Source organism: Podarcis gaigeae (assembly GCF_964106915.1).
Source record: "Podarcis gaigeae genome assembly, chromosome: 5".
Taxonomy (NCBI): Eukaryota; Metazoa; Chordata; class Lepidosauria; order Squamata; family Lacertidae; genus Podarcis; species Podarcis gaigeae.
In genome coordinates this window covers 75,313,522-75,339,575 of record NC_139681.1, presented here as the reverse complement: position 1 = coordinate 75,339,575, position 26,054 = coordinate 75,313,522, and the positions used below count along the sequence as shown (strand labels likewise).

Sequence of the window (26,054 nt, the reverse complement as noted above, 5' to 3'; positions counted from 1 at the left end):
ACTTGTGGGCGTCGGCCGGGCTTGCGGTTCCACTTCCTCCTCGCCAGAGGCTGCTCGCTTTGCCCTCGCCGCTGCTGACGTCGCCGCTCCCGGCCGACCCCCGCCCCTTCCCGGAGCCCCGCTCTCGCTTTTATCCCCACCCCCAGGTCCGCCCTGCCAGTCCAGAGCGGCTGGGAGGGGATTTGTTAAGCAACAGCGCGAGGCGATCAGCTGCGAAGGGACGCGTCCGGCGCGCGAGGCTGCTAATCCAGGTAAATCAGGCGCTTCCTGCGTTAGAGACGCGGGGCTGAATAAAGACAGGAGCGCGGAGGAGGCAGAGAGAATTACAGCCGCTTAAGAAAAGACCACCCATCCTCGGGTGCTGTTCACTCGTGGGAGTGCAGCCCCACAGGTGCGCGGCTGCGGCTAAACCAGGGGAATTGTTCTAGGGGGAAACTGCGGGGAGACGAGAGCTGCATAGCTCCCACTGTGGTTTCGCTTTCGTTTCCGACGGGGTTGCTCTCCGTGTTCTTGGCGGAGGTCGTTTTGGAGCTCTGGTCTTAATGGTCCTCTTTCTTTCTGTCGTCCTTGTTTCTTCCTGCTTCAAATGGGCCTCTCGTTCGACAGGGATGTGTATTTCTTCCCTTCCCTCGGTAAAGATGTTTGTTCCTGTGCGGCTAGGTAGCGCTGTTTCTGACCGTGCGCGGCGCGTTTTGCCCTGATAGCACTGCTATGAGGATCTTAATTTCAGGGTCGAGGGTTCGAGCCTCATGTTGGACTAGATGACTCCCGTTGGAAGTAACCTTCCAACACTACAATGCTATGATATTACGTAACACTCCCCCTCCCGCTGCCATCTTTCATTTTGGCTTCCTTTGCAAGTCTCCACCTGTGACCTGTGACCCTCTGAACTGCAGCTGTATTGATGTATCCCTTCGCCTTTCTTCCAAAGATCTCATGGTTCAAAATGTAAATGGTTCACCCTCCATTTTATCATCATAACAACCAGTGCTATTTTTCTAGGAAAAGAGGTGTCAGTGCTCATTATGAACGCCTCCTTTGCTCTCTTAAAATGGCAATGGCGCCCACCTGAGAGGTGCTGAAACTGAGTTCTGGCTAAAAGAAAGAAAGAAAACAACCTTGCAAGGTAGGTTAGGCTGAGAAGCAGTGATTGGCCCAAGGTAACCCAGAGAGCTTCGTGGCTGTGTGGATTTGAACCTAAGTCTGGAGTCTAACCACCACCTTTGTGTTATCCCTCACCACTGGTCATGCTGGTTGGGGCCAATGGGAGTTGCAGTCCATCGACAGCTGGAGTGCTACAGGTTCCTGATCCCTGCTCTACATCTTCAAATGCATTGAAACCGCTTTCAGAACTTCTGTTGAAATTGCCAAGATCAGGAGGGGGTGGGCAGTGAGTACGATCCTGCTCTGCCCTTGACCTGTTCACCCCAATGGTGGGTGGTGGCGACACATGTGGTGCACACCAATCCCACTCCTAACCTGCATGGGGGCTTTTTGGAGAAGCTTTGACACCTGTATGCAGATAGGAACAAATATCTTTCAGACATTGCGCTGAACATGAAGAAGTTGGGGTGGAAAATCTTGACAAGTCACAAGAAGTTGCCTTCCAAATTGGACAGTATTCATAATTTTTCCATACCACTTCATCATTGCACATTCTCTGCTTATTAGCCCTGTCTTGTGCAGTAGGGTTCTCCTATCCTTTGAGCGGTTCACGAGGCCACAGGGAAGTTGGGAAAGTAGGAAAATTGTCTGGTATGGACTTGCAAAGTTAACTAACCTTAGGATCTAAGTCACCTACTTGCTGATTTCTGCCCAGACACTGAGGTCCAGCGCCGAGGGCCTTCTGGTAGTTCCCTCACTGCGAGAAGCTAAGCTACAGGGAACCAGGCAGAGGGCCTTCTCGGTAGTGGTGCCCGCCCTGTGGTACCAGCAAATTTCAAAGAGATAAACAACTACCTGACATTTAGAAGACTTCTGAAGGCAGCCCTGTTCAGGGAAGTTTTTAATGTGTGACATTTTAATGTATTTTTAATCTTTGATGGAAGCCTCCAAGAGTGGCTGGGGAAACCAGGCCAGATGGGCGGGGTACAAATAATAAATTACTATTACTATTACCACAGTTGTAGGACTTTTCTAGTTGGTGAATATTGCAGATTTTGTAGTTGCAACAGCCCTACAGCAAAATCAGCATATAATAGCTTGTGTTCATAGAATCAGGCTGATGTGGTCAGCCTTGTTGCTGTGCTTGAAATCTCCCTCCCTCCCTAAATGCAGTCTAGATGAGAGTTGCCTTAGTAGCACTGACGTAATTGATGCCAGGAAAGCGTGGGGAAGGCTGAAGAGTTCAAAAAAGAACTGGAAAAAATACTCCCTTTCACGTTTTGACCTATATCTTGCATCAGTGTTCCTTAGTTCATTGTACAATGTAGGAAATGCTTTCTGTCATTTAAGTAAAACGAAGGAAAACTAGCAGAAAGTATTTCCTACATTGTACAAAGAAAAAGGTGACGCAATTTCTAAACTTCGTGTAATCTAGATCATGTTAGTGTGAAACACGCTTTTGCTCTGCTTTGGTTTTCTAGAGCAAAACAGAACAAATTAGGCAGATCCCTCTCCCCCCCCCCCCTTCACTGATATATAATCTTAGATTGCATGATCAATAATTGCCCAGTGTTTTGTAGCCTGGAAAAAAGTTGGAAGTCAGTTTTAGGCACCCATGTGCAAGTGGGAACTTCTTTTTTCAAGAAAGCTCAAAACAAAGTCTGTACTCCAAACCCCCTTTGGTGCCTCTGCCCAGCCCTGCCAGGAAAAAAAAACCAAACTCTTTTGGGTATCAGTAAGAGCAGGCTCAGGATAGCAGACTTACTTGTGTGTTTTCCAACGTTTTAAAAGATCATTATAATAAACTTACTTGGGATTGTGCTAAAAATCAGAGCGCACAAGGCAGCCAACAAATTTAAAAAAAAAACCGAGTTCATCATAGTAACAAAGAAATGAAGAATATGGTAACAAACAAGAACTGATTGAGTCCTGGGTTTACAAGTCGATTCAGTACTAATTAATATTGCATCATTTAGATCTCCCGATGGACATTGGGTAACTGCAATCCTGCCAGCTGCTTCCCACAGTGTCTGGGCAGGACCCAAGTAAATGCAAGCATATTTCAAGCCCATGGGAAACCAGCAGGAATGCCAAAGCACATTCTTAACCCTTTCCCACTGGAATCCACTGAGCTTATTTTTTCTAAGGTGGATCCCGTTAGGATTTGTTTTGGCACTTTGTTGAACGAGGAAGCTGTTGCGGTTTGGGGGGGGGGGTTCTACAAATTTGTGGCTTTTTCTTTTCAGCCTGTTTCTGTGAGTAGGTGACACCTCGTTGCGGAATACTTTGCTGAAACTATTTAGTCCTCAGCATTCTCAAATACCTCCTCCCCTGGCCAGGCTCTCTGCCTTGGGGACCACGTTGTCTTGGGTGCTGCTAGCACCTTCCATCAGTGACCATCAACACAGCCCTGCAGCAGCATCAGGTTGAGTGATGGGATGGAGCACTGATGCTTGGATGTGCATCTTCCAGCCACAGCATACAAGCATGCCTGCCTGCCGTTCTGACTATGGGAGAGGAAAAGCTGGCAGGTGTGTTGGGCAGTGGAAGCTGGTCCATTAGGGCAAATGGGGGCACTGCCCCACCCACCTCAGTCTGCCTTCAAGCACGCCTTCACCTGCCTAGCATCTTACTTGCAACCAGTAAGGTTTGCCTGTCACTGACCCTGCCTCCATCGATTGCTTGTCTCCTTGCCTTCTGCCCTACAGTCCTAATGGTACCAGCCTCCATTTTTGTGTTGTGTGGGCTTTTTCTGGGAGGGGGTGCAGTTTATCCCTGTATTGCAAAGGCTCTCTAAGTACCTCGGTCATACACCTGCCAAATGACATCTATCCTTCCTCCCAGTTCAGCAGCATGTATCTCCATTCGCAACAAAAGATTTAAACATTGTATAAAGTAAATTCAGTTTGTAATTATTGTCTGAATCAACTGTACTTGGATATACTAAACATGATAATTTCATGGCAGACCATTTGGTGAAACTACATGTTCAGTAAGGAGTATGAAGACTGCAATTCTACTTCTTTCAGAATTCCTGCTGAACATAATCTCACATTTAAAAAGCAAAGGTAGACATGTTTGTCCATAAGAAAACACTTCAAAGTTGGTCCAAACATTTATTAAAAGGTAAAGGGACCCCTGACCATTAGGTCCAGTTGTGGCCGACTCTGGGGTTGCAATGCTCATCTCGCTTTATTGACCTTCCGGGTCATGTGGCCAGCATGACTAAGCCACTTCTGGTGAGCCAGAGCAGTGCATGGAAATGCCTTTTACCTTCCCGCAGGAGTGGTACCTATTTATCTACTTGCACTTTGACATGCTTTCAAACTGCTAGGTTGGCAGGAGCAGGGACCGAGCAATGGGAGCTCACCCCGTCGCGGGGATTCGAACCACGACCTTCTGATCGGCAAGTCCGAGGCTCTGTGGTTTAACCCACAGCACTACCCACATCCCTAAACATTTATTAGGGCCAATCAAAATGTAACAAAATTTGTGTTCTCCAGAACTATTTTGTGACATTAAAGGTATGACCCAATTGTGGATTTGGGAGTTCCAGGCAGGCTTTAAAACAGGAAATTTCTTCGTGGGCTAAGAGGAAAACCTTCCATACCATGAAATTCACTTGAAAGTTGGTTTTCATGAAACCACAGTAGATCTTGATGGAAAGTTTGCCAATATAGAACTTGGCCTTGAACAAACACAAAAGCAGGAAGATTGATGGTAATCTCTGGACTACAAAAGGGCCTTCCAAAGTAAATAAAAGTTTTTGTGTGCTTGTGGGCAGCTGTTGCACTGCAACTTTTGATTAAGAGAAAAATGACCTGGTAGATTTGTGTTTGGTTGTAAACCTATATCACCCAATACAATCCGTAAAACCCATTGAACAAGATGGGACTCGCTTCTGTGTAGGCATGCATTGAGTTGCATGGTAAAAGAATCAGAGCAAATATTCAATAGAACTAATATTGTATATCACTTCCTGGGGTCCAAGTTCTCTCTGTTTCTCTCCTCCAGAGGGAGGAGCATTTTTGTTGTCAATGATTTTCATCTTTCCCCTTTGACATCTGAATCTGCTCTTTCTTGTACAGAAGTATTTAGTTTTCATTTGAATTCATGCATTTGCACCTTCAACATTTTTTATGCCATGTATTGGAAAGACCTGGGGGAGTTGGGACATTGAAGCTGGTGGGGTCCAGAATGATGAAGTGGCTGAGCTTATTTTAAAGTGCCTGTGCTTTAAAATAAAGAAATTATAAAGATTCCTGTGGTGATTTCTTGGAGGGTTAAAGTGGATTTGTGTTTGTTTGTTTTTTAAATGTTGAAGTCAAATAGTGGACAGTATATGAAGTTCTAGGGCTGATCAACATATTTAAGTTGAATAAGCTACTGAGGTAGGTAGCTCATCTGTAGGTCTTTAAATACCTCAAATATCAAATGCAAAATATATAACTTATCACTAAAATCAGCTTCCTTAATGGAGACTGGAACAAAGCCAACATGATACAGGTTTTTTTAAAGGGGCTTGTACAATATTAGAACCCAGATAGCCCAGTATCTGTTCTGGATAGACTGGTGTAAAGCATTGTTAAAGACAGACTTACTAAGAACAAGGAAGTATCCATGTGGTTTCTGCAAAGGGAAGTCCTTCCTTGCCAACCTTTTGGAGGTATTGAGAGTGTAAGCAATCCTATTCATGTGCTTGGTTTATTTCTTTATTTTGTCTTTTTTAATCAGTTTGTATGCAGCCCTTCATCTAAAAATCGCAGGGCAGTTCACAACATAAAAACACAAAATGAAAACACAAAATACATAATAATGCAAAAGCAAAACAACCCAATAAATCTCATCCAACAGAAACATTTTAAAGGCCATAGAATGTTAATCAACCAAACACCTGGTTGAAGAGAAACATTTTCGCCTGGCATATATATATATATATATCTATATATATATCTATATATATATCTGTGTGTGTGTGTGTGCGCGCGCGCGTGCGTGCGTGCGTAATGATGGCACCGGGCGAGCCTCCTTGGGGAGAGTACGCCTCAAACCGAAAGCCTCCACAGAAAAGGTCTGTTTTTGTGTTGACACCCCCTAAATCTCATGTGGGGTAGGTACCTGAAGAAGGGCCTCAGATTATGATTTCAGGGTCTGGGTCGGTTCCTATGAGGAGAGGAGTGGTATTGCGGTCCAAAGGCTTAGTAAATATTTGATTGGATCCCAACTTGCCCTTCCATTTGCAGAAGAACTTCTGCCATTCAAAAAAAGGACTGGAATATCTTCCCTATTCTCTGGTAGCAGTTCCCAATGAGTAGAGCTCTACCCACAGAAACTTTGGATCCAACCCATTATTTAACTGTTTCCAGAAAGGTTTTTGACAGGAGCCCCTTCATATGTTCAAAGAGTGTGTAGAGGAAGAAGTACTACTTTTCTTTCTGCCTCCAGTTCCAAGGGGGGCAATCCCTGGTGCCTCCATCGTCCCCACCTCCAAGACAAAAGTCCTAAGGGGAAGCCTATGTTTACTAGGTTGTGAGTAGCCAGAAAAGAGGCCATGATAAATAGCTGAATGGACATATCAACATGATGTGTGGTAATGATGTAAAAGGCAAATTCCATGCTAGGAATTGTTAGCAAAGAACCATTTCGTTTTCAAAAAGTGTAATGCTTTTTGAATGTAATAAATATGTGTCAGGGAACTGCCATCGGAGCCAGAGGCGGAGGGAAGGCTCCAGAGGGATGCTGGAGAGGGGCCCAGCAGGGAGAGAGGCAGCCCATCTGCTGGGGAAGGAAATCAGCGTAACACCAGGGGTGAAGGGGGGCAGATGGGGGAATCGGTGAGGGGGCTCCAGGACTCCTTGCCGGAGACCAGCGGGGAGAGTACGGGTTCTCCGCTGCCCACACCCACCCTGCGCAGAAGACTTCCGCGCAGGGAGAGTAAGCGGAGACTTGGCGTCAAAGAACTTCTTTGCTGGAAGAAGTTCAAGAAATGCCCACTGATGGATTCTGCCAGTGACTGAAACAGCCACGAAGTGAAGGGCTGTCCAGACAGAAAGGGTTCAAGCAGGTAACCTAGCCCGGAGTGGCGGCAACTTACGCACGAGCAACCCCTATAACCATTACAATATGGTATTGCCTTCATATAAATCTATGGCACAGCTACATTTTGAACATGATAGGTAGTCCTGTCTTTGCTGCTCAAAAAACATTTTGTAATGCAGAAAAGAGAAACCAGATTGCCCTCAGGCCCTGCATTTGAGCTTCCTCAGACATCTTATGGGCCACTGTGAGAACAGGATACTGGACTAGATGGGCCACTGGTCTGATCCAGCAGGCCTATTCTGATATTCTTAATCAGTGAGGTCAGACCATCTTCCTACCAGGACTGGTGAAATCATTTTGAGCCTTTTAGTTCAGGCAAAAAACGAAGTGGTTACTGTGAATGTTCTTACAAGTGGACACATTGGGGCAAAATCAGTACATTTATAATAAAATATTTGCTAAGGAGCCAGGCTCCAATCATGAATGGGGAGGAGCTGGGATTTATAACTTTGGTAATGCCAAAGTGAATAATACAAAATTAGGAGGGAGGAGGATATGGCAATGTTGCTTTTTATTTGAAAACAACAACAACCATCCTATTTTGTTTTTTTTTTTCTTCCAGAAACGAGTATACAAAGATTCATGGAACCACAGGGTGAGTAATATCTTTCTGCTTTAATTCTGCAAATGTTCATTTTTGACACGGACCATCAATAAAGCGTTGTTTGCCTATTTGCCTACTGTGTACCTATTTTTGCTGCTCTTGTTGGACACCAGAGGTAGTAAAATAGGGTACCTGCAGAAACAGGAATTTTGTGGCTGGTATATTCTTGTGAGGTAGAAGTACAACTAGACTTCACTTTCATCTCCACGAGCCCTCAACATTTGCTGCAAAGGGTTGCAGATTGTGGGTGTGTCCTGGTGGCTGCAGGAAGCAGAAAACGAAGTCCACTCAGACATTGTATGCTCAGCTCTTCAAACATGGGTTAACTATTCCATTGGGAGTTTAAATAATTTGGAATGAACATTACCAAGGTTTTCATCAAATGTTCTAGAAAAATGCCGCAAAAATCAATTGAATATTCATTTATTTTCTTTTTGCTTTATTGTTCAAATATTTGCTTTATTCAGATATTGTTGTTTTGCTTTAGTATTTTTCCTAAACTGGGTTGCCTTCCCCAAATCATGTATAAAGTGAATCTTGCAACATAAAATATATGTGGAAAGTTGGGAACGAGAGTTGCAGCCCAACATTCGGGATAGCCCTATAGACCCACAAAAGAAAATGTAAATTCCAAATACATTTTAGGATTGTGTTGAAATTATGTTAGTTCTTGTTGAATAATAAGGTGTATGCAGGATTCCAAGCTTTTAAATATATTTCCTGCCAGAGTTCCATGGCTGTAGAAACTGAAAGACAGGCAGAAATTCAAAAGGTGGACTGTTCCCCTCACTGCACCACACTGGTGGTAGAAGTTTTGCCTATTTAGTTTTCTTCTCCATGCATTTCAGCTGTTGAAGGGTGTGGAACCTGTGACTCTCCAGCTGCTTTTAGACTCTGGAGGCCAATGCTCAGGGATTATGGGAGTTACAGGTTCCCCGCCCCTGTGTCAAAAGCACATAACCTCTGGCAGGAGAAAAAAACACCATCCCTAGTAAGTGAAAATAGCACTTCAAAGGGTGTTACTTTTGGAAATTATACAGTTTATATGATTCAGACCTAGGAAGCTGCCTTATACCAATTTAGACCATTGGTCTACCTAAAGCATTGACTGCTGACAGATCTCCATGATTTCAGACAGGGGCCTACCCCAGCCCAATCTGTTTGCACATATTTTATACAAGTAGATATTCTGGTCGCATTCTGCAAGTGCTATACTTTTCAAGAGATAAATCTCAGAATAGGGAATCTGGTAAACTCTCCAATTGAGAATTCTTATCAAGAGAGTAAGGTTGTATTCATTGGGTTTATGGAAATGTTGGTGTAGGAATATTGCCACTTACCTGGCGGGTACATTGGCTTGATGCATTGATGCCGTTTTTACCACCCAGCACAATGTAGCAACATCAGGAGGGTGGCTGCGCCCCGATACGTTGGCTGCTATTGCAATCCATGTACCACCCTTTTGTAAAATGATCTGGTGGTTGCCCATTTTGTTTTGTCTTTTAAATAGAATTTACCTAAAAGTAAAGCTGAATTAGTGGGACTCGGGTGGCGCTGTGGGTTAAACCACAGAGCCTAGGACTTGCCGATCAGAAGGTCGGCGGTTCGAATCCCCGTGACGGGGTGAGCTCCCGTTGCTTGGTCCCTGCTCCTGCCAACCTAGCAGTTCAAAAGCATGTCAAAGTGCAAGTAGATAAATAGGTACCACTCCGGCAAGAAGGTAGACGGCGTTTCCATGTGCTGCTCTGGTTCGCCAGAAGCGGCTTAGTGATGCTGGCTACATGACCTGGAAGCTGTATGCCGGCTCCATCGGCCAGTGAAGCGAGATGAGTGCCGCAACCCCAGAGTCGGTCACGACTGGACCTAATGGTCAGGGGTCCCTTTACCTTTACCTAAAGCTGAATTAAGGGACAAATCCCATACACTAGAAACTGGCATAGAGCAATCCTGGCATAAATTAAGCTGGCATAAAGTTCACCAGATCCAAACTTCATTCAGGAGCAGGGCAACTGCTGGTTGAGTTGGTCTAAGCCTGGCAAGGGGGAAACAAGCCTTTGAAAAAGCTTTTGCCAGGTTTCCAGGTCATGTGGTCAAGCTGAATGGACTTGGGATCTGGCCTAAATCTCTCCCCCACCCCTGCTCTGGTCTTGCTCTCCACCACACTCCCAGACCACCCTTTTTTCAGGGCTTACATGGGTTTAAGATCCAGGATGGGGGAGATACATTGGCATATCTGGCTGAACTGCAGATAAAGCAGTTAAGCCATTTTAGCCTGACGGTGCCAGGAACCTCCCATCTCAGCCAGAGTTTGCCTGAATCCTAACCCCCCTAAATCCTGGAAGATCTTGCAGACAAGATTGATCCCTAAATAAGGAGCGAAACTCAAGCAGTATAATGCCATGTTTTGCCTTTATGTTTTCTGCTCTCTGCATAAATGTAAATATGAGGTTTTGAAATGTCTTTCCATTCTTCCAACAGATAAATCTGCACCTGTCCCACCAGCTCCTGGTTACCCTGGTTCTGCTCCTGGGTACCCTGGAGCACAGCCACCTTATGGATACCCTCAGTACCCCCCTGGGCCTGGTCAGTATGCCCCAGGGCCTGGCCAATATCCTGCTGGTTTTCCAGGTAAGCAGTTATTATGCACGCAAACTTGTATTTTACATTGTTGTGACACTTCCCAACATCACTTGCGCTGATGGACTGTATGTAAATTCTATACATTAAAAAAAATCTATATATTTATTCTAATGAATAAATTTTTATACATGCCTTCATACGAGGACCACAAGGCAGTTCACAATCAAAAGTACATGACATAACAGGCAAAACAATATCCTCCAGTTTAAAAGGCCATAAAGGTAAAGGGACCCCTGACCATTAGGTCCAGTCGTGACTGATTCTGGCGTTGCAGCACTCATCTCGCTTTATTGGCCGAGGGAGCCGGCGTACAGCTTCCAGGTCATGTGGCCAGCATGACTAAGCCGCTTCTGGCGAACCAGAGCAGCGCACGGAAACGCTGTGGACAGCAATGGATCCAGAAGTACCTGCAAGCTATGGACCTGCTCTTTCAGAGGGAGTATAACCCTATCAAGAGCAGGCCACCTTCCATCCATTAAGGGAACCACCCACGTAACAGTGCCTCATGAGCCTCGCCAATCAGAAGGTTGGCGGTTCAAATCCCCATGATGGGGTGAGCTCCCGTTGCTCTGTCCCAGCTCCTGCCAACCTAGCAGTTCAAAAGCACATCAAAGCGCAAGTAGATAAATAGGTACCACTGTGGCGGGAAGGTAAACGGTGTTTCCATGCATTCTGGCTTCCGTCCCATTGTCCCGTAGCTCCAGAAGCAGTTTAGTCATGCTAGCCTGATGTGGAAAGCTGTCTGTGGACAAACGCCGGATCTCTCGGCCTGAAAGCGAGATGAGCGCCACAACCCCATAGCTGCCTTTGACTGGACTTAACCACCCAGGGGTCCTTTACCTTTTTACCTTTACCTCTTGGCAAGTCATTACTGAGGCAGAACAACGATCCAGCACATCCACTGCCTCATCTGCAGATGTAACGGAGAAGCAAAGCTTGACCATAGAAATGTAGACCATTTAAGGAAAGGTCCATATTCTGTTCAGCTTCATGTTTTGGTCTCAGTTGAGGATTCCTGTTCTGGGTCTCCATACAGTGTTACTATGTATGCATAAAATGAAACAGAAAGCATTTCTCCACCAGCAGAAAATATATTCTGCAACAGGTCCAGTATTTGTAAGAAGCCTCTTCTCAGAAGCAAAATGTTCCTATATTGAAATGAATCTAAATTATGGGCTCATTATGCTTTTGAATGGAAACTGGTGAGGGGTATGTTGGTTTATGTTTGCCATGCATACAAAGCAACAGCAGGTGCTTTTTTTAAAAAAGGAAAGAGATTGTTCATCTGTTTTCCCAGTCTGCATGTGCCCTGCAAATGCTCTGTGCAGGCTCTAGTAGTAGATCATTAGCTTCCTTGTGTTCAAGCTAATCCCAAAATCTGTGGACACACTTGATAACTATTCCCATTGAATTTACCTCTCTGGCATAACCACAAGACATTTTGGTGGTTGAAGCTGAAAATACAAATTGCACTTATTAATATAGGACACAATCTGTATGGTTCTGTAGTTCTTTAACATCAGTCTCATCAAAGCAAGTGGGGTGGGGTGTTGCTGATTGTTCTAGATGTTCTGTATTGTCAGAGAAGAGACTTTTGTTTTTAATTTTGAAACTATGATTGAATTAAAGGACATCTCTTTCAGTGCTATAGCCTTTGTCCATTTCTTGCTTACCAAAATGCCCACAAAGGAGAATGCAAATGAATGGTAGAACCTCATGGCTTCTCAGATATTCTGCCAATACTGTACAGAGAGAGTGGAAAATCAGAAGCATATAGGAAAATCAGTTCTTGGGCATATAGAGTTGTAATGTTATCACCTGAAGTCTTTCAGTCTGTCCATACACCATGGCTGGCTATTTTCTAATTTATCTTCAGACTAATTTCTTCTTCTTCTTCCCCTCAACTACATGGACTTTATGTTTGCTAACCTAATTTAATAAATCTAAAGCTGCTTTAATCCATTCAATGCTGTCTGAACATATTTCTTATTTGTTTGTTTGTGTGATTTGATTTACATACTACCCTCCATCAGAATATTTCAGGTGGGTTCACATGGCTAAGTTGAAAAGTTCAGGCCCTGTGCAGCAGTGCTATTTAAGTAAAAGGTAAAGGTAAAGGTACCCCTGCCCGTACGGGCCAGTCTTGCCAGACTCTGGGGTTGTGCGCCCATCTCACTCAAGAGGCCGGGGGCCAGCGCTGTCCGAAGACACTTCCGGGTCATGTGGCCAGCATGACATCGCTGCTCTGGCGAGCCAGAGCTGCACACGGAAACGCCGTTTACCTTCCCGCTAGAAAGCGGTCCCTATTTATCTACTTGCACCCGGAGGTGCTTTCGAACTGCTAGGTTGGCAGGCGCTGGGACCGAGCAACGGGAGCGCACCCCGCCGCAGGGATTCGAACCACTGACCTTTCGATCGGCAAGCCCTAGGCGCTGAGGCTTTTACCCACAGCGCCACCCGCCACCCCGCTATTTAAGTAAGAACAGCAATAATAGCAGTGGGAGAGGTACTGTTTTGCCTCTAACATAGCTCTTCCGAATCCCATTAATTCCGCTGGCACAGTGCGTAATGCAAGATGACGTTAATGTGAATGATGGTCCCTTCTGATGCAGGCCTTTAAATTAAAACAATGAAAGGGATGTGTTTATCCCTTGGAACATGCGTGCATCCAGCTTACGCATCCGTTAGATCATTTGAACTTGAGAAGCCATGCTGGGAAGGCAGTACAATTGCTTCCCTGATTGCAGTTGCAGAAAGGTCACCTTTTGAAAACCGAAGGATGATGCTGGTGGAGTGCGGTGTGTTGGGCGTGGGATGGGGCAAAGACTGCTGATCAGGCAGGGTTGTAAGGGCCATAGTTCAGCCATCAATTGCATGTTTTGCTTGCACAAAGTCCATAGTCGAGGCACTTTTTGCTTTTAGATTGATTTTCATTTTAAACTTTAAGAAAGGTTTTGTGCCAGGGTGAATTTGATTTAAATCAAATCGATTTAAATCTCTAGTCAGTAAGACTTGATTTAAATCATTTTTTTTTTTTTACAGAAAGACCCATTCTTGCTGGTATAATCATAATATTTACAACCAGATGAAGATTTCATTTTTGGAATGATAAATTTTCAAAGCAGTTTTTACAGTTATATCAAAAATTACTGATTTGGTTATAATATTAGAAATACATAGACAGATAATTATTAAATTGTTGTGAGGTTTAATAAGTTTATATTTGGGCAACTTTTCTGCTCTACTTTATTGGAAGAAGAAAAATAGTCATTTCCTTAATAACAATTTAAACAATTTATTTAACTAAAGCAATAACATTATAGCATATGTATCCATGTTTGTTAACTGATGTGGTTAAATCTTTAAAAAACAACAACAGACTGAGTTTTAGCACACATGAAAAACTTAAAACAAATCCTTATTTCCTGATGAATAGCCTTTGGACGGTAATGTAAAGTAAATAGAAAACTATCTTTAGAAAGATTTTTCCTCCAAAAGGATGTCTGTGTGTGTGTGTGTGTGTGTGTGTGTGTGTGTGTGTTTTAAAAAAATGCAATTTAAATCAAAACAATCTGATTTAAATAAAAGAAATCCGATTTTTTTAAAAAAAAAATCATTTATTTTTATCCACCCTGTTTTGCACTTTTATTTTATGGGGCTTATCTTTTAAATGTTGTAAACCATGTTGATGTAATAGTGGTACATTAATATTGTAATAATAAATATGCCTTGGTGTTTCCCATCCACACTAGTAGGGATGCATTTGCAGCCTGTGTTGCTGTCCCCTCCCTTCCATTAACACCTTCCTGCCCAGCATATGTTCCTGAAACCTGAGATCCATTTGGGGCATGCAAGAAGGCATCTGTTTACCCTCCCTCCCTCCCTCCCTCCCTCCCTCCCTCCCTCCCTCCCTCCCTCTGTGTGTGTATGAAATACAAGTTTCTTTTTATAGACCAGATTTGCAGAAAAGTGCAGGGCTTGGTTGTTTCTTAAAAAGCTGTATCACTCCAAGCCCAGCAAGATTTGGAGCATGGGCAGGCAGACTAAGGCCTGGGGGCCGGATCCGGCCCATTCGCCTTCACAATCCGGCCCGTGGACAGTCTGGGAATCAAAATGTTTTTACATGTGTAGAATGTGTCCTTTTATTTAAAATGCATCTCTGGGTTATTTGTGGGGCATAGGAATTCGTTCTCCCCCCCCAAAAAAAAAGTAGTCCGCCCCCCACAAGGTCTGAGGGACCGTGGACCGGCCCCCTGCTGAAAAAGTTTGCTGACCCCTGATTTGGAGTAACTTTCATGAAAGGCTGCTGCTTCCTTTCCTCTCTTTTGTTTTCTGTCCCACCTCCAGTACCAGCAAGGGCCAAATGTATTTAAATTTTTAAATAATAAAGCACAGCTGGCTTGTGTGAATGCGGTTCTGTGCAAAAGAGCTGTTCTAAAAATATAAGATACCACAAATGTGCCTTCAGCCACAAATGGCGAGACCAGAGCATTGCAGGACTACCTGCTCCCAGACTGCTTCTGAGTCTTGCTTCTGAGTAGACACCTACTCACAGAACTGTGAGAGTCCAGTATGCCCCAACATGTGGCTCTTGCCAGGAAAAAAAAATGCATTGCATTGCCAATGGTGCGATCGCATGCACACGTTTTCTAATTTCTGTGTAGTGCTGCAGAGGGAGAGTATTTTCTTTGACTTGTTTGTTATATTCACACCCTACGTTTTCGTTTAAAAAAATGTCATAGTTGGAATTTAATGTAAATTAATGTACATTACAAATTAATGTACATTACATTATTGGGACGCGGGTGGCGCTGTGGGTTTAACCACAGAGCCTAGGACCTGCCGATCAGAAGGTCGGCAGTTCGAATCCCCGCGACGGGGTGAGCTCCCATTGCTTGGTCCCAGCTCCTGCCAACCTAGCAGTTCAAAAGCACGTCAAAGTGCAAGTAGATAAAAAGGTACCGCTCCGGCGGGAAGGTAAACGGCGTTTCCTTGTGCTCCTCTGGTTCGCCAGAAGCAGCTTAGTCCTGCTGGCCACATGACCCGGAAGCTGTATACCGGCTCCCTCGGCCAATAAAGCGAGATGAGCGCCACAACCCCAGAGTCGGCCACGACTGGACCTAATGGTCAGGGGTCCCTTTACCTTTACCTTTACCTATTTAAATTATTGGACCAAATCTGTTAGTGTAGGGGTTTGTTTTTTAAAAAGTTTTTTATAATACGAAAGGTAAAATTTGTCATTTTGCATTCCCCTTCCAAGGTGCTCCTGGACAGCCACCCTATGGATTCCAGCCTGTTCAGCAAGCTTATGGAGTTCCCCCAGTTGCAGGCCAGCCCAATGGACCTCCTGGTGCTATGTGGATGCCAGCGCCACCTTCAATTCCCAATTGCCCTCCTGGATTGGAATATTTAAGCCAGGTACTTCTCTTTATGTTCAGCTTCTTCAGGAAAGCATACGAGTAATACTTCAGGGACGCTGCACGGTTTTTTCTCCCCCATAGATCCAATCGCATATAGGGAGATGTGAAAGCATTCAGGATCCATTTAATAACCATTGCAATTGCTCCTAAATGTTGAAATATATATTCAAAGAGGTACAAAGGGGCATTTATTCCTAACTGGGGGTGGTATTTGCCACTGCCATCGCTCGTCACCCGAAGAATCAGCAGTTTGCAAAAATGAAACTTGAGACTCAAAAGGCACATGTACTTCACATGTGTGCAGCCATGTGTACATCTCTCCCCCTCACGTACACATCACATTTCTCTCTCACACAGACCACACACACACGTGCAAAACTCCCCACACTCTCGCTTGCACATATACCCCCTTCTTCTCTTCCCAGGTGTATCTCTCCCTCTGTCCCTCCCTCCTTGCCCATATTCTTTTTTCTCCATTGCACATGCATGGAGCATGCTCAAGCAGCTCCCACAGATTCAGAAAAGCCCCTCCACAGGTGAAGGAAGCCTTTCCAAACAAACAACAGCAAAACCCCACAAAAATCAGTTGTTCAGAAATTAAGTTCCCCAAAATAAAAGGGCCATCAGCCCTGATTTAGAGACTTTTCACCATACCTACATGAAGGGACTTATGAATTCCATTTGCTGATTTGTGAAATTTCTTAGCAGCATTATATTTGCTCTATATCTATAAGCAACTATAGTTACTTTCCAGATACAAATCTTGACACATTTACCAGGAAGCAAATTATATTGATTGGTTTTTGCTTTTCTTCATTAAAGAGGCTTCTAAATTTATGTGTTTCGAAATGCAAGGAATATCTAAAAGAGCAGTCCCTCGGGTTTTGTGAATAATGTAAACAGGTTGCAAGATAATTACTTGTGTAATTTTATTATTATTTGACAGTTTTAACATGTTGGGTTTTTTTAATCCCTGTCATAGATTGATCAGATATTAGTTCATCAGCAGATTGAGCTCCTGGAAGGTACGTATCTTATGCTACTTAATATTGTTCATGCATTGAAAGATATTTCAGATAATTATGCCTCAACTGAAGTTGATGCTCAGTGTGTTTACTACAGGGTGAGGATTGGATGGTTGGACTTTATTTTATGGTGTTGCTGGAGAAAAACCTGTTTTTAAAAATATGTGACTTATGAAATTCAGTTTGTAATTAACCAAACATAAGGTAAAGGTAAAGGTACCCCTGCCCGTACGGGCCAGTCTTGACAGACTCTGGGGTTGTGCGCCCATCTCACTCAAGAGGCCAGGGGCCAGCGCTGTCCGGAGACACTTCCGGGTCACATGGCCAGCGTGACATCGCTGCTCTGGCGAGCCAGAGCCGCACACGGAAACGCCGTTTACCTTCCCGCTGATAAGCGGTCCCTATTTATCTACTTGCACCCGGAGGTGCTTTCGAACTGCTAGGTTGGCAGGCGCTGGGACCGAGCAGCGGGAGCGCACCCCACCGCAGGGATTCGAACCGCCGACCTTTCGATCGGCAAGTCCTAGGTGCTGAGGCTTTAACCCACAGCGCCACCTGCGTCCCTTCTAACCAAACATACATGTATATAAAAGAGGATGCAATTTATAGCCAATTAGGAGTCATAGAATTGTAGAGTTAAAAGGGATCCCAAGGGTCATCTAATCTAATGCAGGAATCACAGCTAAAGAATCCCTGATTGCTTTGGTGGTTATATGTATCAAGGTATAGTTCTGACAGGGAACAGTTTACTGCAGGGTTGGCTAACCTGTGCCCTTCCTGCAAGATGTTGTTGGATTCCAGCATGACCAGTAATAATAATAATTCATTTATACCCCGCCCATCTGGCTGGGTTTCCCCAGCCACTCTGGGCGGCTTCCAACCGAATATTAAAAACAATACAGTGTCAGACATTAAAAACTTCCCTAAACAGGACTGCCTTCAGTTGTCTTTTAAAAGTAAAATAGTTGTTTATTGCCTTGACATCTGCTGAGAGGGCGTTCCACAGGGCAGGCGCCACTACCGAGAAGGCCCTCTGCCTGGTTCCCTGTAACCTCACTTCTCACAGCGAGGGAACCACCAGAAGGCCCTCGGCGCTGGACCTCAGTGTCCGGGCTGAATGATGGGGTTGGAGACGCTCCTTCAGGTATGCAGGACCGAGACTGTTTAGGGCTTTAAAGGTCAGCATCAACACTTTTAATTGTGCTCAGAAACGTCCGTAAGTTATGGGACTTGCAATCCAGCAATATTTGCAGAGCCCTAAGTTCCCCATCCCTGGCTTATGCTACACAAAAATAGCCAACAGTGTGGTTTTGGGGTGGGAATAATTATTGCTTTAATGTCAGTCCCTTTCTGTTAAAGACTTAAGTCCACACCAATACATGTTTCACACTTGATTTGTTCAAATGGACAAAAAATTCATTGTTTTAAGATCTCCTCAGGCATTACAAGAATGAGGAAGTTACCACATAGGAGATTGAGCAGTGGGGAGTACCCAGGAAACCTCTGTGGCTCTGGGTGGCATACTGCTGCACTTAGAGAAGCTGTTTACACAGGTCTGGCTGACCATATCAGGGCCAGTGGGTGCACCTCTGCTCCCTCTTCCCAGTACCGCATTCACTGAATCTGAATTAGTCTTGTAAACTGAGTTTTTGTGTCTTCAGGGGTGGGAAAATCACAGGATCTTCTTGAGGGCCAAAGTGGTGACATGCAGCTGTCATCACACAGGGCTGCTTTGCATCCAGTAGAACTGGTATCTTTGTAATCCTGGTAGAACTTGCCTAATGTTGTGACGTCATGAAGTTCTTCAGGTTTTTCTTGCCCCACAACATCGCTGGAATTGGGAAGGGGGCCGTAGCTCAGCGGGGAATGCATTCGGATCAAAAGAACTGGACTTCTCTTCCTTCTCTTTCAGTACTCACAGGCTTTGAAACGGCCAACAAATATGAAATAAAAAATGCAATGGGGCAAAGGGTGTACTTTGCAGCCGAGGAAAATGACTGCTGTACGCTGAACTGCTGTGGAACATCCCGGCCATTTACAATGAAAATCCTTGACAACGTGGGTCAGGAAGTCATTGAGCTCAGGCGACCTCTCAGGTGCTCCAGTTGTTGCTGTCCTTGCTGTTTGCAAGAGGTAAATGGCTTCTTGCTCCTTGAGTCCTTTGGCTTGTCTCATTTTAAAACCACCAAGATGTGGATATTTACTTGGGGTGCTTTCTCATTTCTCTGACCGTGTGAGATGCCCCTCCTTAAATTCTTACACTGGCTTCCTGTCCAGCTCTAGCTTCCTCAGGTGAGAAGAAGATCCCTGCTGGTTCAGGCCAGTAGCCCATCCTGCTCGCACAGTGGCCAGCCAGGTGACCATGGAAAGCCCCAAATCCAAGACCTGAGGGCAACATTTGAAATCCCCAGCAACTGGAATTCAGAGGCAAAGGGCGTCTGACAGCCGTTGCCACTAGTAGCCACTGATAGCCCTTCTCCTCCATGAATTAGTCCAATCTTCTTTTAATGTCTTCAAAGTTGGTAGTTAGTGATGCACTGTGAGAAGGAAGTGCTTTCTTAAGTACTCACCCTTATTATTAGTTGCATTTGTTAGTTGCTTTGTACAAAAAAAATATGTGTGGAAGTAACTCAACAAATATAAAATAAACAGATGAAATAACTTAAAACCCAGAAAATTTAAAAAGTCATGTACCGTATTTTTCACTCTATAAGACGCACTTTTTCCCTCCTAAAAAGTAAGGGGAAATGTGTGTGCGTCTTATGGAGCGAATGCAGGCTGTGCAGCTATCGCTGAAGCCTCTTGAGTGCAGCCGGAGCGCTCCTGCCTCTTTGCTCAAGAGGCTTTGCATTGCTTTCTTGTTTCTTATTTTCCTCCTCTAAAAACTGGGTGCGTCTTATGGAGCGACACATACGGTACCTTTGAGGCTAACTTAACCACTAAAAACTTGGGTTAATAAAAAATGTCTTTGCCTGGCACCAGGAAACTATGGAGCCAGACATATTGTCCTGGGGAAAGAATTCCACATATGGCATGGTTTGGGGGTTGGAGGGAGGAGACACTACTGAAAAAGGCCATGCTCCTATAGTCACCCTTGGATGACACAGAGAGAAGGGCCTCTAATGAAGGCTGCGGGGTTTGGGGTGGTTTATATGGGGAGAGGGGTTCCTTGAGGTTCCTGGGGTTTCTGAGCAACATAAGCCTTTGTACGTTAAAACCGGCTCTTTGAACGGAGCCCAGACATTAATTGGTAGCCAGCGCAGTTGCTTTGCTTGAACATGTCTTTTTCATAGATTTTGCGACTTGGCTTAAAAAAACTGAAGCACCTCCTTCTGACTCAGCTCTGTTTGTTCCTTGTTTTTTTTAGCTGGAAGTTCATGCCCCACCAGGCACACCAGTTGGTTATATTAAACAGCTCTGGGATCCCTGTCTACCTAAATTTGCTATCCAAAATGAAGCCCAAGAAGAAATACTGAGAGTCGTCGGGCCCTGCATAGTATGCAGCTGCTGTGAAGATATTAACTTTGAGGCAAGTTAGCAATAGGACCGTGTCCTGTGAAATTTTATCACGTTGGCCAGGGGCCTGCATCATGGCACAAGCCATCCTGTCTACTTGTTGTTTAGCATTGCGAGAAATCTAGTAATCTGTAATCTGGTGTTGCCAGTTCATGGAGAAGCAAGTTAACCTGTAGTGTTAACTTGTTTTCTGTATTTTTTACCCTGAGGCTGTAGAGAAGTGGGGTCTGGCCTCCACCATTGGCCGGGAGACCAAAAAAACAAAAACACTGGGAGGCTGCACGCTCTGTCTCCCTTCAACAAGTTATTTTAAAATGTTGACATTAGCCTCATGCCTTTTAAATACTTTGCAAATGTGAAGATTTAAAATGTCTTGAATTTCCAATTATAATGATCTCTTTTTTAAAAACAACAACTAGGTCAAGTCAAAAGATGAGAAAAACAACGTTGGAAGAATTTCCAAGCAGTGGACAGGCTTTGTGAGGGAGGCCTTTACAGATGCAGACAACTTTGGAATCCAGTTCCCACAAGACCTCGATGTTAAAATGAAAGCTGTCATGATTGGGGCTTGCTTCCTCATAGTGAGTCTGATAGTCTCAAATGTTGTGCCATTGGGAATTTTGGAGTCTAATTTAATGGACTTTATATGTATGCTCCTTACAGGGCACTTTGAGCCCTGTAGGACTTTCTGGTTCCTTTTGGCTGATAAGGACAGTCATGTAAACTTCCCAAGTGCCTTATGTTAATTAAAGAGCTGCAGAGATTTGCTGGCACTTCTTGGAATGATTATTGGCAATTTTAGCTTTGGCGCAAGTCATTGCTTTCATTGCTGCAGCACTGAGTGGCATGCATCCAGGAGGTTGATGGAGGAAGGAAAGCCATGCTGAATCAAATTAAATATTTAAGGTGATGGAATCTACCAGATTGTTCAATCTACTCAGGTCCCTTCCAGGTTGTTGTGTTTTTCAGGTGGGATTCAGTCACATACTGGCAGATTTGGGTTGTGCAATTAAAGTGGATTTGGAGTTATTGCACAACAAACCTGCTCCCCCCCCCAAAAAAAATTGTCTCCCTGTGAACAAATCAGGATGAATGCCAAACAGACAGGTTGTCTGGAAGCAACCGAAATTGCAGCTTAATGACACAGTGCCAGTTTTTACAAACATGGAAGCAGGAAAATGATGAACATAAAAGAGCTCAACTAGATCAGACCAAAGGTCTAACTTGTCCAGATTTATGTTCTCACCTATGTGAAGCTCATAAGCAGCACATGAGTGCAATAGCATTGTCTTTCACTTATATTCCCCAGTGGCTAGTATTTGGGATCTCTTTGATCTTGGAGCTAATAAAGGTCTATCTTGATTAGTAACTATTCCTTCTAATGACTTTCCTCATTAAAATGGCATTGATTTTCAAAAAACTTCTGTAAAATGGAATAAGTAGAAAAGTGTCTGAATATTGGTTTGCAGTTGCCTAACTGCTGTCTGTTTTGTTTGGTCTCTGTCCCCTCCCCCCCTCCTTTGTAGGATTTCATGTTTTTCGAACACACTGGACAAAATCGGCAGCAGCGAGCTGGGGTCTGGTAGCAGAGCAGATTTCTGGATTATAAATACTTCTGACAAAGCCCGCATCCTCATGTCACTTCTAGTCTTGCCTCGCTATCATTGTCAAGCCTGCTTTGAAGGATTCCCCCCCACACACACACATTAAAACTACTTATTTTTGTATTGTGATTGCAGTTTTCACACCTATGTTGAAATAGTTCCATTTATTAGAGGCTGCTCAATTCTTGAAATATATACTCATTTTATTTTTTTCGTTTTTGAGATATATATATATATATATATATATTTGCTTTCGTAGATTTTCACGGGTACAGGAATGCAGGTTTTGGTGTCCTCGGGTGTCTTCCCGTGTAAAAGCAAGTTAACCTGTAGTGTTAACTTGTTTTCTGTATTTTTTACCCTGAGGCTGTAAAGAAGAAAAAACTTCCTCTCTTTTCCAACACATGAAAGAAACAGGACACGAAATTAATTTTGCAGATTCCAAATTGCTCTTTAACACGGAACATCACCACAAGAGAATAATCATGGAAGCCATCGAGATAGAGAAACACCCTCACAACATGAACAAGCGTGACGACACATCCCGCTTGCCAGACATCTGGAAATTAGCCCTCTCCACAAAAACTGACACCAGATCCAGAGGCACACAGAACGCCAACACCAATCAACCACACCAGACCCAAACCCAGACCCTCTCCACAGATGAATTACTGACACCATCCAGTAGCCAATCCATGGTGGCACCTCCGGATGCTGCACCCCCCTGCAATCCCTACACAGATCTGGCTGACACAAGCCACAAAACCACAGCTCGCCCCTATACACGAAGCCAAGCCAAAGCACAACTAAGTGCAATACAGCCATCTTCTCAGGAAAACTCTTCACAAAGTTCAAGAGGTCAAGACACAAAGACTTTAGCAACTAATCCACACCTAATGACCCACCTAAGTGGTACTCAGGATATCACTCAAGAAATCACTCAAGGTATCTCTCAAGTAATTAAGGAACAAAAGAAGAAAAGGCACACTAGCCTGGGAACTTCCTCTCTGCCCAGAACATTGGAGGCTAGACACCACACCCCCTCTACAGTATTTATAGGAACTCAAACATTGAGATCCCGCTCTGTTCCAGTAACAAGAAGCCGAAAGCACCAGCCTGAAGATGACGAGTGAGACCTCGTCGAAACGTCGCCTAGACACCCCAACTTTTACACGGGAAGACACCCGAGGACACCAAAACCTGCATATATATATATATATATATACACACACACACACACTTTTGGTGTGAGATCCTTCCTTGTGCCAGTGCTCAGAGAGTAAACTGCATTTTGTGTGAGGAAAGGGGCAGTATCTGTAACTTGTGGCTATTAATTAAGGCAGGGATTCATATCTGTTCTTTGTATGTAGGGCTAATATACTGCTAAACCTCTGTTTTGTTTTGAGCCAAGAATACTGGACTGCAACTCCCATCATCCCTGACCATTGGTCATGCTGACTGGTGCTGTTGTGAATCCACAACATTTGGAGGGTTTCCATCCCTTCCCTAGTAACTAAGGAGCTGATGCCATACCTCCCAAGTGCCTGGGGTTTTCCCTGCTGTTGTTCAGTGTTCCCAGTGCAAATGCAAAAATTTTATGTATTGCTTCTACAATCTCCAGTCCAACATTGGGACTCATGAACCTGTATCTGGAAATTTAGATGCAGCACCCACGAACCAGTGCCTGGAACTTAAACGCATGCCTTGCTTCCACAACTTGTATATTTGCTGTAGAAAACACCAGAGCATTCACTCAGCAATCATAACATATAGTGCTGCTAACATGTGTTGCTGAGGGAAATGGGGACGTGAAGAAAAGATGCATTTACCAATCAGAGGGTGCTATTTAACCAAGTCACACTTGGAACAGACCCAGCAAAATCATTGACCTTACGTTATGACTGTTGTTGAATATCAATCAGAATGTGTGTAAGAAACTGTATTAAGTGGTCCAATGTTTATGGGGTAGCAAATAGCTCCTTCCAAAAACAAACTTTTGATATGTTATGGTGCCTATATAGCCAAAGAGGGGCTACGAAAGGAGAAGAGAGGGAGATATTAAAGGTTTGCAGATATAGAAAAAATCATGAGGGGGGGGGGAATACCTGAAGAGAACAACCCCCCCCCCAATTTGATTTCTTTTTTTTTAAAAGCACTATGCTCCTTAGTCAGAAAATGCCAAGTGCCTGTATTGGGGTAGGGAGGGGAGTGAAAGAATTATCCGGACAGAAGGCAAAGCTATATGGCTGGAGCACTCAATACTGCAACAATTGGTTGCAGATTGTACCTCACACAGAAGTAGATGATGCTGTTGTATTTTTGCCTGAATTTTGAAAAGAAAAGGGAGAAAAAATGTGTATGCCTTTATATGTATGTGTGAAAAATTAAATTATAAAGACACATAAAAAGGAATCTGGCTCTTTGTACTTCTTTTTTAAGTAATCACTGTACACATCAAGCATTTCGGCAGGTCTTTTCTAGGCTTGAGCAGATGGACCAGAACTTTACTACTGATCACTTTGGGCATCTTTACACATTAAGTGCAGACCTTTAAGGAAGCACCAATTGGCATCATCAAACCAACATTCCATCAAGTCTGGTACCCTGTTTCTGAGGAGTCGTGTCCTGTTTGAGGACCTCCCATGGGCATTTGGCTGGCCACTGCGAGATCAAGAGGCTGGACTATTTGAGCCTTTGGCCAGATGCAGCAGGTCTTTCTTACATTCTCAGGGGTTAACCATTGAGATCCTTCCAGGACACCACCAAAAAAATGTGCAAGAACTTCCCATAACTGGCATGGTCTGTGGTTGAAGTGTAAGCAAATAGTTGTGTGTGTGCAGAAGGGATTAATTTCTGCAGATGCTCAGGCAAGCGCCTCTTTGCCATCAACCCTGACAACATCGACGTGCCCTTGAGCAAGCAAGAGAGGTCGCTTCCCTCATCACTGAGCAACTGCCCACAGCCCACCCTGGGAAGAAGGGGCCTTAAAGCGGGCCCCAAATCCCCGGTGTCCTAATTTTAGACGCCTGGCGACCGCTTTGAAAGATGCGTCTGGAAATGGATTAAACTGGACGAGAGGCAAGGGGAGAAATCGAGCCAGCAGATGGCGCAGGGGCGGCCCTTCCTTGCTTCGTCCGTGCTGCCCCGGGCTTGGCCGTGTTTTATCTCTGGCTGTTGTTTTCCATCCGGCTATTGTCCTGGCTGTCGTCCTTCACGATCCGCTCCTTTCCTCCCCTTCCCATGCCGTGAAGAGCAAGGGCGGCTCTCTACACAACTTCCCCCGATTGTCTTTCCAGCCTGCGAAACTCCAGCGGATTCCGCCCCCAAGAAGGGGAAACACAGAGAAGCGAGCAAGACGGTGCGACGGGGCTCTTCGTGTCTTTTAACTCGCTGGCGGGCATCTTTTCTGGCTGCCAGCTGCAAGTTCGCTCCTCCCAGAAAGTTGGGGAGGAGACGCTGGGTGCAAAGCAGAAACCTCTTAGTACTGTATTACACAGAGAGCGGATCGGCTCCCTTCCCACCCCCTTGCATGACTGGCAAGCAAAACTAGGAGAGCCGCCTGACGAAGTTCTCCCGTTTCCTTGCATGGTGGGGTGCTCTTTTATAAATAGAGAGATAGATCTATCAGAAAGAAAGAAAGAAAGAAAGAAAGAAAGAAAGAAAGAAAGAAAGAAAGAAAGAAAGAAAGAAAGAAAGAAAGAAAGATGATAGATAGATGAGAGAAGATAGATAGATATAAAATTAAATTTTCATTTTTATCCTTTGTCGCATTCATATTGAATCATATCCTCACATCATCATCATCATCATTATTATTATTATTATTATTTATACCCCACCCTCCCCAGCCAAGATTGATTAAAATACAACTTAAAAACAAGATTAAGTAAAACATTAAAATGCAGCCTCATTTCAGTAGAAGCTCAAATCAAAAAATTTTTGTGCATGAAAACATGAAATCTTCACCAAGGCCAACTATCCAAACTGGTCCTACATGGGCCAGAAAAAAGCCAGGGAAGTCCCCAACTTTGCTCCTACCAAG

General features: G+C 44.3%; 1 protein-coding gene across 1 annotated transcript; it reads left to right on the top strand.

Annotated features, from left to right (window-relative positions):
- Positions 1-24,424, top strand: LOC310845023 (phospholipid scramblase 2-like). Its single transcript, XM_083739896.1, has 10 exons — positions 1-251; positions 7,766-7,798; positions 10,286-10,435; positions 15,708-15,865; positions 16,850-16,892; positions 18,805-19,025; positions 20,260-20,421; positions 20,828-20,989; positions 21,935-22,257; positions 23,251-24,424. The coding sequence occupies exons 2-9, from the start codon at positions 7,786-7,788 to the stop codon at positions 21,992-21,994; spliced, it is 969 nt and encodes a 322-aa protein (XP_083596022.1). The 5' UTR covers positions 1-251; positions 7,766-7,785; the 3' UTR covers positions 21,995-22,257; positions 23,251-24,424.
- Positions 24,425-26,054: the final 1,630 nt, after the last annotated feature.

Coding starts and splice junctions, on each gene's coding strand:
- LOC310845023 (XM_083739896.1), top strand. Junction 15,866..16,849: donor GATTGGAATATTTAAGCCAG/GTACTTCTCTTT, acceptor TCCCTGTCATAG/ATTGATCAGATATTAGTTCA. Junction 20,990..21,934: donor TTGGGGCTTGCTTCCTCATA/GTGAGTCTGATA, acceptor CCTCCTTTGTAG/GATTTCATGTTTTTCGAACA.